This window comes from Filicampus tigris, chromosome 14 (genome assembly GCF_054856515.1).
Source record: "Filicampus tigris isolate MCC_2025a chromosome 14, RoL_Ftig_1.0, whole genome shotgun sequence".
Classification (NCBI taxonomy): domain Eukaryota; kingdom Metazoa; phylum Chordata; class Actinopteri; order Syngnathiformes; family Syngnathidae; genus Filicampus; species Filicampus tigris.
Genome location: NC_141230.1, coordinates 8,317,366 through 8,331,947, shown reverse-complemented (window position 1 = coordinate 8,331,947; position 14,582 = coordinate 8,317,366). Strand labels below are relative to the sequence as shown.

General features: G+C 40.1%; 1 protein-coding gene across 1 annotated transcript in view; it reads left to right on the top strand.

Annotated features, from left to right (window-relative positions):
- The first annotated feature begins 331 nt into the window (after nucleotides 1-331).
- Nucleotides 332-14,582, top strand: part of dpp10 (dipeptidyl-peptidase 10 (non-functional)) — a 114,207-nt gene continuing 99,956 nt past the window's right edge. The window contains exon 1 of the mRNA XM_086051468.1: nucleotides 332-491. Coding sequence (XP_085907594.1) covers nucleotides 432-491 — 60 coding nt within the window. The 5' untranslated portion in view covers nucleotides 332-431. The remainder of the gene's footprint in view (nucleotides 492-14,582) is intronic.

Here is a 14,582-nt window from a genome sequence, read left to right as displayed (position 1 = left end):
TACATTTCTGAATTTGTAAATGCTACTGTATAATGAACAATAGACCATTTTTGGATTATTATTATTATTATTATTATTATTATTATTATTATTATTATTATTATTATTATTATTAATACGTTGTCCAAATATTTCACTGAATGATGAGGTGCATGGGCCAACCAAAATAGTACCACAGCCAGGGGTGATTAGTGTTTATTTAGTCATTTATATTATGTTAGAATAATTTGGTGTCGGCTGACCAATATTTGGAAGAGTGCATGTGCACTCTTGTTTGTCCAATCTTCAACGTTGATTGTAGCTTGCACATTAATTGGCTCCACCACGTTACGTTTCGCAGCGTCGCCTCATCCAAGCAAGCTTCCAGTATTGCTCGCTCCACTTTGTTGCCTTGCGTGGATAGGAGAGGACCGTCTTTATTTGTTCCCAAGATGAACCAAACCGCCACGGTATCGCATCAGGTGAAATGCCAGTCTACAAAGCCAATTAAGGTGAGCGCTGATAACTTACTTTTGGTGGCATGAGGTAACGTTTTTGCAACTCTTGCCTGATTAGCGTCACGTGAAAAGTTACCTGGCAGCCGAGATGCACATTGTCGCGCAGCACTTTGGAGAAACAAATCATATTGATCTTAAACTAAGTTGTCGACCTTTATTTGCCATGTCTTTGTCTTTTGGTGACTTATACGCGTCGCGAACCATCCCCTTTGTGAAACGGCGTTTTATTGTTGGCGTTCAGGGTTGACGTGTTGGAGCCACTGACGCAGTGGCGACATTTCATTCATATCACGTCGTGTTTGTTATTATTAATATGTTTTGTTGCCGTGTATTCTGCGTGTGCATTCGCCAATGGATCAAATGTATACGAGACGGTCAAAATTGATTAATTTAGCTGTTCATGGTGTATTTTAAACAATCGTAATTGGAATAAGTATACGAAAATAAGTGAAATTGCAAAAAATCGTGGTGTGCTTCAGTCACGACTGAGAAGAATCTCTTCTCCATCACCGACCGCATCATGCTCACTGTGTGCACATGAAGGAGGCTTACCTTTTGTCTCGGTGTGCATGTGCGCGTGTTCCTTGCAAAGGCGCGCGCTTGCCCACTGTGCCTGAACAGGGATATTGATTTTGCCAGGGTTCTTGCATCACTTTTCACCCCTGGGTCCCACAAGCGGAATTTAGCTTTGGGCAAATCTATTGATCCCTCCCAGTATCCCAAAGGTGCGCATTCTGGAGTACTGCATGGAAGGAGAAAGTTTAACGTGCAAGGCAGGCGGGGACCTGATTCAAGCCCACATCTTAGATGTTGTTTTGGCTCTGAATGCATAAACACTTATCGGATGTTATCAAATAAAATATTCAATCTAGCAAATATATGTTTTTTTTTTACTGTGTGGTCTTACTAAAGTATCTCGGTACACCTGATATTTGAATCACACCAGTCGTGACACAAATTTGTAGAAACTGAAATTGGAGTCCAGTAATTTGCCACATTGGGCGTAAGTGTTGAGGTTACCTGGACATGACTCAACTTGGACTGTAAACGTAAAATGAAAATGTACTTTACAAGCAGTTCAGTGTTCCCCAATCTTTGTTGAGCTATTTGAAAAAAATCTCACAGTACACCACCAAGCAAAAATGTAACAACGTTAATTAACATGTAACAGAAGAGCAATTCATCTCGCTATACATCGCTAGCATAGATAAAAGAACAAAGATACTGCTATATTTCTGTTACTGTATCGGCCTGCTTCTTTTCACGGTTTTCTTGGAAATCGTTGGTAACTGAGTGTTTAGGTCCAGCAGAAGTGGAAGCACGGCGCTAGGTGCTAAACTCTGGTTGCCTTTTGAGCGTTCTGTGGTTCAAACTAGTCCTTGCATATTGTAAGCTGGTTTTCTGTTGTACTTTTGCCGTGGCTCCAACCACCATTTTAAATGACTTTTGGTTTCAGCTCTACTTTTCTCCATGTCACCGTTTGTCGTTGCGGCTTTTCATTTGCATCTTTTATTGTATTTGTGTATTCCCGGCTTCTGTTCATTAAATTCATTTTATTGTATTCTAAATTGAGTCCGTTTTGGGGTCCAAGATTCGGCAGTACGCCACTGTAATAGATTCATTTTTTTGTGTGAATAATCTTCGAACCACTTACACGAAATTTAATAATTTCCTGCAAGCATCTTGGGAATCATTGCTGCAGTTGAACCGTATGAGCTGTTGAACATTGCTTGTTCTTATCCTTGAACTGGATTTGCATTTATTTGACATCTCACTGTCTCTTCAAGTTGTTCCTTTCAATGTGGATGCTGCTTGGAATGCATGACCCTGACTATTATATGTTGACGTAACCTATTGCTCAAATTAATAGGTTGACCATAACGGAATCATTTATTATCTATGGATGTAAATACTCGTTCTTTAGAATATTTTATCTATTATTCTGGTAAGTTAATTACATGGTGGGCCTCTGCAATACACTACAAAGGATGCCCTCCAAATCTTCTACAAATGACATGTTATTAAAGTTCAAGGATTTTATTGATCACCAATATGTTCTTGAGTATCCTTGTTGATCTTGGAACATAACAATGTTCCTCCACACAACAACAAATTCCTCTTAGCAGCAGGCCCTGCGATCACTCAGAGTGTAAAGTCAACATTTAGTAATTTAAAGCATTTCTATTTTGTTTGAGCGCTTTTTGTGGCAATCATGATTACTGGAATGTCCAAAAATACATCAGCCGGGTAATATCGCATGTGGGTTGGACAGTTACAGCAATTACAGCTTATTTGAATAAAAAAAAACCCTAAAACTAAGACTGCAATGCTCCAACAGGAAAAAAAATATATAATAAAAAATAAAAAGACTTTGTCTATTTTTTATTCCCACTGTTTTTTGACTAATTGATTCTCTATTTTCACCCCTTGAGTCACGATGCAAGTGATGAGCTGCCCACACCCCACAATACAAAATATTACGGTTTCGTCACTTAGGTCATAAATAGTAGAACACGCATTATATATATTACTTGTTTGTTGACTTGCAATATGTGTTTTAGTCACACAATTTTAATTTAAAAGAAGATTTAACTTAACTAGACAAAGATCCCTTGCGGAAACTCTCCCTCATCACAATGTGTACACAAGTACTGTATTTCTATGAATGATGATCTACTGTTGCTTTTTGCTCTTATTTTCAATCTTGTCCCAAAATACCCTCAAAAGGAATCAACTATTTGCGGTTGCAACTTGCAACAGACGGGATGATACAAAAGCTAGCCAGGTTAAGGGCGCACTTTGCTTGCGGGCCTCATCTCTCAAGGTCTCACAAAGTTTTGCAAGTTTGGTTAACAGCCTGAGGCTTATGTCATTAACGGTCGTTGGAAGTGTCAGGTCCACCCACGTGCAGATGGCAGCTATAAAGTGGGACCGTCTGAGAACCAGGGAGCTGTGTCACTGATTCTGTGTTCACACCAGTGACACGGTGATGGGTTCACAAGGTTGAGTCTCCGATTGAACAATTGGGACAAATGTTTTTCAACTTGCACTGCACTACAATATCACGTCCTCTTACACAAAAGCTTTGTCCGTTTATATGATTATGTGATGCAACACAGGTTGTCTTTACATATAGATTCCGATGTTGGTTAATACATAGATTTCTGTTGAGGCCCAAATTTAAAATGCCTTCAGAAAACTTCATGACATTTCTCAGAAATTGGTAGTGCCAACATGGAATTTCATTTCATATGGTATGATGATATATTTGGGGTTCAAAATTGAATTCATGTAATGCTATGATCTTACACGTATGACAACGCAGAATCATGCAAATTCAATGATAATTCTGAATTGAATATGCAATAACGTTTACTCGTTAAAATATTACGTTTGGCCTTTACCGCAATTTGGTTTGCGTAACTGGCAGTAAAAGTATGCTGTTCAATAAATGCAGGATTTTATTATTATTATTATTATTTGTTTGTGTGTTTGTTTGTTTGTGTGTTTGTTTTTACAAAATATTGCACTGTCTGACAGAACATGTTGCAAAGACCTTTTAATGTACTGACACCTGTGCCTGAATAGTTATGCTGTACACACACTACACTGCTTGATTGCATCAGCAGGTCTGTATGTCACTGTTTTATTTATTTTTATTTCGTTTATGAAGTTATTCTCAGTAGTGATTTATCAGTCAACATAAGAAAAGAATCATAGTAAACAACAGAACACAGAGAGGCAATTAACAGCCTTGGAGACTTGTGGCAGCTGAATCAACCATCTTTCAGGTTTGAAGAGGGCAAAGGTGGATTTGTGGTCACCCTTCTCTTCTTCACTAACAAGTGTAGCAGCTCAGCTAAGATGCAGCAATGGAGCAATTGTGTGCTGTTTGTCTGGTGAAAACGGTCATTTCATGACCATGAAAATGGACTGTTCTAAAAGTTCTTCTCTCTTTCTTAGCATTTGTTTTGCAATTTCATGTTCATTCCATAGATTCAATTTTGAAATGTTATTGATTCTATTCGTTTTGTGCTGTGTGCATATTTGTCCTTAGGGGCAATCAAATGCTGAAGCAGATTAGTAACAAATGAAATTCAAGAAAAACATCTGACTTTCATTTATATTTTATATTATATGTAAACAATACGCTGAGATACAGTATCCCATTGAAGCGCTGCATTATTTGCATTATTTCCGTAGGTCAACGTTCTCATCACTGTAACCCATCAACTCGGGTGCTTGACATTCCAGCCCGCAGGTCATTGAACCTGTGTTGCGTCCCCCTCCTCAGGTCTAGAACATAAGCAGTCTTTAAAACCTGCTTGGGAATGGCTTTCTGTAGGAATGATGGATGGCTTGACTTAGTCTCATAAGAATGATTACATTGCCTCTTGAGTGAGTGATCCTATAAATTATATCTCCATACCATCTGTGTGATCTCTGTATACGACATTTCGAAGCCTAACTAAGCAACATTTGAAACATTGGCACATACATAGACACATTTATTCGGATTAAATGCCTAAAGTTTGGGAAAAAAAGCAGAGCGAGCGAAAGACGTGGCAGGCGCAAGACTGAACTGGTACATTTGCAGCTCCATGTTGACACGGAAGTCGCTACAGCTTCTTCTTCTTCTACTACTATTTCCGGTATATTTGGTCAATCTGCGCATGTCAAAATAATTAGTTCCGCTCGCAAGTGTGATGCATGAACAAGCAAGTCCTAATCGGATCAATATTTTTAGTGTCCATGAAAACAGTGCATACGATGATTATTTAAATCCCAACTCTGGTCGGATTAAAGAATTTTTGTGCATGTTAACGTAGCCATTGTGTCACTAATTTTTGTGGCTGAGGCACAATTACCACTCATTTGCATAATAAAGCTCTCTCTTGAGAAAGATAAATTGGCGCGTGTGATTTGTAAGTAAAAATGTTGCTTGGTGGAGCTGAAATTGTGAAATTGTGCAAAGCATTATCTTTCTGGCTGTAGTTTGGAGTACGCCCACGTTCTGGTTGCACGCCTGACCTTCTGGAGGCGTGGGAAAAAAATACAGCGTTATTATGAAGAAACCGTACATCTGACACACCAGATCAGTGTATATCCATTAAGTGGAGTAAGTGTCAATTGCAATTCATCTTTTTTCTTCGCTGGTAGCATGGGTGACGTGATTAACCTGTAAGAATCACTCGTTACTTGTGTGTGATGCAACAATCGTTGTGAAAACTGATCAGGGGTCATTCTCATGTATAACAATAAGTCTCTCTCTGGCTCTTAGAACAGGGTGTGATACTGTCTGAAGAGTCTTCAGCATTCAATCCGTGACCGGTGGATAGCATGCCTCAGGTGGTTGAGTAGTATTCCCCCAACCCGAACACTGTGGGTTTGATTCTGAACCCTTGTGACCATGTCGAAGAGTCTTTGAGCAAGATACTGAGCCCCTACTTGCTTGGTGAATGAGGAGCTTATTAAAACGTATTCAGTATATTTGAGGTAGAAAAGCTTGATGCAAGTGAAAGCCCATTTATCACTTAGCATTTACCACCCACACATCTTGGTCTCGTGTTGTGACATCGGCGTCTCTGTTAGCAAGTCCAGTATCGCTTCAGCTTTCAGTATCTGCTTATAAAGGTTCAACTCCCTCAGTCGTTGCGGTTGTATAACGACAGCCATTGTCTTCTCTTCTTCAAAGCTTCATGCACGTGGTTCCGCTGAGTCTTTGCACGCACGACACACATAGGGGACAAAAGTAAGGATGTACTTGTGTCTTGTGTGTGACTCCGGAGGCATGTACAACGACGGTGAATCCTCCATTCGTCATACTGTCATCGCAAAGCCCCTGCCAACCATGTTGCTGGCTTAATTCGGGCACACAAAGATAGTACGGGTCCCATAAGCAGTGCACGTGTTCTTGATTTATCACAGGACGTAGAGAATTTTCCCATACTGCACCTTCTACTGAATGAAATGTGTGCCACCAGAAAGTGAATCTGAATGATTTATATCTGAAATGCATAAAGTGAATTTGCATTTAATTAGACTCTTTACTTTGAAACTGTGTCTGTCTGAAAATCTGAATTGTACAATTTGAATTCCTCACTGAAAATTTAATTCTGTATATTTTCACTTTTTGTTTTATAAGGCAGGGTCGTAGCTAGCCATTTGTGACTGACTCCCAGAGGTGGGCATTTTCCTAAATATTTGCCGGTCCGTCATTCGTCATCCATCAGTGGCAAGGGTACCCGTCCATCATTTGTCAATCCGTAATATTTCTTGACAAACTGAATTGTAATCGTCAGTCCATCCGTCCGTCATTAAGTCCGTCATTCAGTCCATCTGTTAAGTCCGTCAGAGTTCCGTTGGTCCGTCAGTTGGTGCCCCCAAAAAACGTCTGAAAAACTGGCATCCGCCAGTGACGGTCCGTCAGCCATCACTGACGGACGCGATTAGTGACGATTACACTGACGGATGAAAAACCACTTCCATTATTTATCAGTCTGTAATTTTTAAAAGATGACCCGTCATTCGTCATTTGTCAGCAAAACAGGCGTCCGTCACTGACGGACTGTCTGATGGAATCCCTACCATTGCCAACTTCCCCTGCACCTCTGTGTACTTAAGTTCAATTTTGACAAAAAGATAAGTTATGTAATTTAGGACACAGTGGCCTAAATTACATAACTCATATTTTGAAATGAGTTGCAATTATCATACATCTTAAGTTAGCCTACTAATATTTACCACCAAATATTTTTAGGTGAATGTTTCTCATCAATTAAAATGCGCACATTTGAGAAAATGCTCCTTTTTCCTAAGATAAACTTGAAATGCTTTCTGATGAGTATTATCTAACAAGTGAATCATACTGTAATTGATGAGAACATGAATCAACATTTAACATAATTTACCATTTCATTTAATGCCTTGTTACTGCTCCAAAAAAAGTTAATTTTTAGGGTTTTTTTTGTTTGAAATTACCCCACAGAAAATGTTGACAATAAAGTACAGCTTGCTGCTATGCACAATATAAATAAAAAAACAAACAAAACTGTTGTTTATTAAGTAAAATGTATTAAGTGCATTTTGTTAGTAGTATTTTATGAGTATGCTGTTTTGTTCAGGGATAATTATTCAAACAGTTGGAGAAGTAGGGTGTTGATTGGTGCTGCGCCTTGAGATATGTGTGAAAACCTCACATCCATAATAGGTGTGGGGGTGGAATGTACTCGTGCTCATAATGGTGAGAAAATAATGTGCGTTTTGGGGTATTTCTGTGTGATACTATTGTTAGTTCATTAGTTCACTCTTTCTAGCTTGAGTTCGGTAAAATGTTGAACCACGTTAGACCGCATTGCACTGCAACAGACGAGACACGACATGACCACGCCAGTTTCACTGAAGGCATTTTCTGACTAGGATCTGTGAGGACCCCTGCGCTGCCTTCACCTGCGTGCATTGGTTTTCTAAGTATCCCCTGACTAAAACTCTTTACGGTAGAGAACGTCTTATATATGTCCAACACAAATTAGGCAACGTGTAATATTGCAAAAGTAAAAATAGTGAACCTTTTAAGTGGGCCTGGGCGGTGTTGTATAAATGGGCAAAAATTAATGTTCGTCCCACAAATGAATGGCGTCCTGACATTACACACAGTCCATTATATAAGTGTTTAACTTCAGAGCTACGTCGCCAAAGTGGAAGTCAGTCCAAATAAAGGAGGCACCACAAGTCCATCGACAGTCGTGCACATGGTGTATGTCTCCCTTGTCCACCAATGGCAAGGTGATATCTAATGAAATAAAGAAAGATTCTTACTCTAGGCCAGGGGTGGCCAAGTCCGGTCCTCAAGAGCCACACATACCAGCCTGTTTTAGAATTATTCCTATGGCAACACACCTGTTTCAAATGTCACGTATGTAGCCTGATGATTTGAATCAGGTGTGTTGCCGTAGGGATAAACCTAAAACAGGCTGGATTGTGGCTCTTGAGGACCAGACTTGGCCACCCCTGCTCTAGGCCATGACTCAATTTCATAAGGCTGTTACTTTAATACTGTGACATGCTCGGAATCTATGTTCAGGCTGTGGTGTGTCTTAAGTCATCAAAATGGCCAATGTGTCATCTATGAGCAAGTTCTGTTAATTGGTTTTACAATGCCTAATATAAAACCAAGGATGACATGACTTGTCCAGTTTGTAAATGAGTTTCTCACTGAGGATGGATTAATGTGGCTGCATAGTGAAGTAGCACTTATGGGATTGACTTTCTAATCAAATTACATTATTTTCAATCAATCAATACATGTATTAATGACTGTGGGCAAGTGGGTAGTGCATCCGCCTTACAGTTCTGAGGTTCAGGCGCTGGATTTTCAGTGTGGAGATGCATGTTCTCCCGGTACAGAACCAGCTGCAAAAAGAAAAATTACAGGGGGGCATTACATTTTTTGGGGGGAGGCGGGGCCTAAATTAGCAACATCAAAATAACCATGTCCGGATGAATGACTCTGTGACCCCCCTCTCCCTATATCTACGACTGGGTTGTAGTTGCCTTCATTCGCTGGCCGGATTGTGTTGTAGAGGCTAGGATTGACTGTATAGGTGACTTGCTTCAATTGGAGGCTGCCCTGTTCGCCCCCGGGGTGTCGGTCAGAACACAGTGAAGATGTGGTTTGGCAGCTTTAACGCCGTTGCAAGCACACGCAGGGAAAAGCAGTTGTCACAGTATGTGCAGGTGCAGGCAAATAGGCACAGGCACAAGTTGCAATGATGCAAGGATGTGCGTGGCGAGGACGTGTTTGTGTGTGCGTGTGGTTCTGCAATAAACAGAAATAATGCAGGGTATGAGTGCAAGCGCCAGACTTCTAATATCACACAAATACTGCAATACTGAAAGGCACATTGCTTAGCTAAATAATAAATGGCAGCGACATCACAATTATATCAAAATGAACATAAGTAGTGGTCGATTACAGCCGTGGATGTCACATAATTGCGACGCCCATGAAGTGCACACTGTCCCGGATTGCCGAACAAGCACAAAACATGTAAATAAGGGCACCATTCTTGAGTAGACTTCTCTCCCGTCCCCGTCCCCCCCCCTCAGTTCCAAAATCCCATCTGCGCCCCTGAGTGAGGGTGTATGAAAAATGGGGTGTTATTTATTAAAAGATTGTTCCAAAACAAATTGATATTGAAAATGAAATACCATTCAAAAATACAAGTTAGCTTGTTTGTGAAAAATGTCCGTCTCGACAACAAGTCCTTTCAAGTGTTGTATGTCTGCCATGCTCTTATAGCTGAATGTCGTCGCTGTCCTGTGAAAAACACTTGTCCATTTGATCATTTTTCTTATTTTTACGTCAATGCTGTTTCCGCGTTACAGACATGGCATTAACGTGAACACTTTTTAAAAATTCCAAAAATTGGACATACGTGTTTTTCACAGGACAGCGACAGCTTACTACTGTGCCTTAGGAAGAAGCCAAAAATCCTCCACAAGTAGTCAGACATGCATTCCTCCTTTCACAGCTTCTGTCTGGAGAAAAAGCTGCATTGAAGGTTGCTACAATGAAATAGTGGACACCAAGGGAGAGTCTAGACTGACTTGTATGAGGGGCAGCCACAAATCTTGAAGAGGGCATTGTACTGCAGCACCCTTTACCATGTCTAACTGACAATTCCACTCACTTGGATGCTGGTACACTAAGCAAGTTTGGAATTAGATTGGAAGATTGGAAGTCGGGCCTCAGCTCGCTGCAGACAGAAAGAGAGAGAGAAACTGGCACTCTTGAAATATCTCAAAATCCATTCATTGGCCCCAGAATGAGCTCGTTCAAAGCAATATGTGCACGAAGCAAAAATACACTACGTTCAGAGAGATAGCTTCGTTGCTAGTGATTGTTTTTTCCTGATAATGTTGAATATGCAGTGAATTCATTAGTTCTTTAGGTGGATAAAGACAGATTCCTACTACATTCCTGATGCAAGGTTATGTTATTATGATTTTTTCAGGGAAGCATATCTCCAGAAATACACATTATTCGCTTAATCAGCCCATCGTTAGGTTTCTGTAAACTTTCCATTTGTGTTCGCTAAATGTACCGGTAAACCTAATATTTGTCGAATGCGGGTATGTGAAACTCTTTTGTGATTAAGGGCTATATAAATACATTTGACTTGACCTTGTATTCTTTGAGACTAGATGATAAAGAATGGTACTGAAACAGTACACTCTAAAAATAGTTGGGTTATAAATAACACAATTTTGGGTCAAAAATGGACCGATCCACTACTTGGGTCAAGTTGACCCAACTTTCTGTGTTGTTTTTGCAGAAAACCCCCAAAATGGGTAGTTTCATATTTTATATGTAGATGTATGTTGGTGTGTATACACATGTGTATATACACATAGTTACTATGTATATTTACGTAGGTTTGATTCTGAATGTTTGCCGTTAATGTTATACATTAATGGCTACATTTTGCCGCCGTCTCTGTGTGACCTATATCTTTTCTGCTGTAACACTGAACATTTCCCCACTGTGGGATCAATAAAGGCCTTCTTATCTGATCTTATCTTTTGTACAAAACAACCTGAGAAATTGGGCTGTTTTGTACAAAACAACACATGAATGTGGGTCAAATTGATCCAGTTCGTGGATCGGTCCATTTTGCAAATGCGCTGGGGAAAAAAAAGACATTCTATTTTAAACTCCTCAAATTCTTGAAAAAAATGGGGATAACCCTCCACTACGTGTTTTGGCTGCCCCCCCCCAAAAACAAAATTGCCCATAGGTGAACCCGCGGCTGCCTATACCATATTATGCAGGGGTCGACTGTTTTGCTGGTATGTTCCGTCGCAAGTACACACTGTTAGATCTGTTGACTTTGAACAATAAACAAGTGTTTAACGTTTGTCTTTTTCTTAGTAAGCAGTAGCTTGAACTACGTACTAAAGAGGTTCCAATTTAAATCTGCATAAACTTGCAATCTGGGTTGTTAAGTGGTTGTTATTATCTCCATGCATATTCTGTTGATGAACTTGCAACCATTCCACACAAGATAATTACTCCCTTTCCACACTCAAGACATTTCCTCAGAAATTGAAACCATTTACAGAGCAATAGGATTTAATAGCAGCACTAATCTGTCGCGGCACAATTTGACAGATTATGCAATTTCCTGAGGCTTTGCTTGTTTTATAATCTTTTTAATAGGATGGATACAATGAATTGCTATACCATGAAACTGAGCGAATTATTTACCAACCTACTTGGTGAAAGGTGATATAATTCTAACTGTATATTGATCTCTCTTGTGGGACATTTCGGGGGACGGACAGCAATACAACATTGGAATTCTGGAGCCGTCGCGCCTGTCGTGCTGTACAACGGAATGCAACGACTTTGTGACAAAGTTGATGAAGCATTCATTTCATCACAGCAGGGCAGAGCGTCAACAGTCGACTGAGGCATTAAGCAACATTGCCGAGAAGAAATCCATATGTTTGAGAATAGATATGCCATTCTGATGCATCTCCTGCATCTACTGTTTCATTGCGCGTGACAGCCTTGTCAATTTTATCACAGTTATTGGTAAACCGTTTCATCACTACTCGCAGTTGAGAGGGGCATGGTTTGCAGTGCTGTAAAAAGTAAAACTGTAAAATAACTACATTTTTTTTAATTGCCTTGAAAGATTGTCGCCTGGATACCGTTTGCTCTTTTTTTGCTTCTGACTGTGTCAATGGGTGGTTGCTCAGTGCAGGGGTGGATCCATTCAGTCAGATAGAGGACAAAGCCCATCACGCTGTATAAAAAAAAAAAAAGCTTGGTTATCCTGAGGCATTGTCACCATTTTACACCCCGCAGACATTTTCAGGCTACATAAGTCCATTGTACTCTAGCTAAACCAATCATGACCTTTTTCACAGTCTATTAGCACCCTCTCTCGGTGGAAAATTGACACTGTAGTCAATGACATTTTCCATGTTAGGGGCCAAGTCTTGTTAGGTATCGCCACAGTGATCACGTTTGGCATAAGCCCCTTTTCCATCAACAAGCTCAGGAACATTTAATTCCTGATAATTTAACTTCCAGTACTGCAGTATACCCATTAGGATGTTAGCATGCGCGACTGGGATTTGAACCATGTTCCCCAGTGTCAAAGCCAGAAATCCACCGCATTGCTCAGCTGCAACGTGTTTGTTATCTGCCATCGTTAGTTACAAAGGAAAAGTTACGTACTTCATGCATGAGCTGAGCTTATTCACACCTACTGTAATCATCATAGCGTTTCCGTCTACCCAGTTCGAGCAACTACTGTGGACGTATATTTGTCATCACAGTGAACTGTGCTATGGAGAGCTAGACATCGATGCAGACATTTGTTTATTCTCACAAAACAAAGCTATACTGTATTTAATATGCCATCAAGGTGGATGGCAATCCCTCTGCATATGTGCCGCACATCTTGTAGAGCCACCCTGAAACACATCTGCATAATTCACACTTTCCCATAAACTAAATGAATTATGCAATTTGATTGGAGTTAGTGGACATTTAAAATATTACAAGTTGAATGTAATTGAGAAGTGAATGCTATACTATGGGAATACATCTTCAATGAACATCATAATTATGCCCACACTTGATTTTCTTACCATAACAGACACAGCTACTTTTTTTTTTCCTGCACAAAATTATGTGCTAAGTGAAACCCATAATCCTCATTTGCATATGTCGTGCCCTCAACACAACTCCAATTTTGTGATTTTTATGTTGCAAAAGCCTTTATTCATCTTTGAAGCGTTTTGATTGGAAACTAAAGTGGCAAACAGGGAGAGATAAACCTTGTCCAGTGGGTAACAGAGCAAAATGGATAGTGTCGTGGCCCCTCTCCTGTTAAGCTGGGGCAATTCCTCTGGCAGGCAGGGGAGGGTCCTCTTGATGGAGCCACCTGGCTCACCGAATATATACCGGCAGGTGTTCCTCTCAATAATCACGTTTGCTCTTTGCCCTCAGGTACCACTTGTTTGTTTCTGGTTTTCTTGGGTTGTTGCGTTCACACACATACATTCATCCATGCACTTTGCACACACTTCAGATATTTTCACGCTCGCATCCCATACTCCTTTTTGTTGTTTAGAGTTTCTTATTGTTTAAAATAAATCATTAAATTGAAATTGTAATGTTATTGTCTCTGTCCCCTCATTCTTGCCACAGGCTTTGAGTCGGCCTGTGACAATAGGTGATTACCCTTTTTCTCTGAATTTCATATCAAAGATATTAAATGATCTTGCGTATGTAAGCAATTTTTGCCTTGAATGTATATTCTCACAGAAAATTGCCCTGTACAAGCATCTGTGCATGCTCGACCGTGCATCTGTATTTCTTCCTGCTGTCCAGCAGAAGTCAGCATTGTTCCAAAATGAATATTCAACCACAGAATGAACAAAATATAAATGACACTTGCAATTGCTTCCATTTTTTCATGAGCTGAAATCATATTTCAGACTTCAACATGTACACAATTTCTTTGTTCACAAATGTGTCTGTGCGCTGAGAGATTTCACCCATTTCACAGGCACAGTGTCTCAAGATGCTGATTGTTGCTCAGGTGTGTCTTGCCACAATGTCAGTTTTACTGTATTGGTGGCGTCGAGAGGTGCAGAAAAGCAGTCAGTTTCTGGTACGACTAGCATTTGCCTCATGCAGTGCAACATATCTCCTTCCCATAGAGGTGATCAGGTTGTTGTGGAATGTTGGGATACTCAACTTCAATGTCTGTGCCAAGTTGGTTGACAAAATGGCCGCACCCACAGATGCCTAAAAACGAGAAACACTCCACAAACGCAATATTTATCAAAATGCCCTGTTTCAACTAGTGGGCTTGCATAGAACATATTCTTGAAAAAAATATGTTTGCGTTGACTTCACCTTTAAGTGTACAGGTCTATGCATGCAGCTCCTCAGTACCATTACTAACACAAGCATACATCATGGATGGTCATATGACCTTCAAATTGGATCTGAAAGGTAATAGGACAATGATCCGTCTTTATTTGTAGCTCCCCATATAA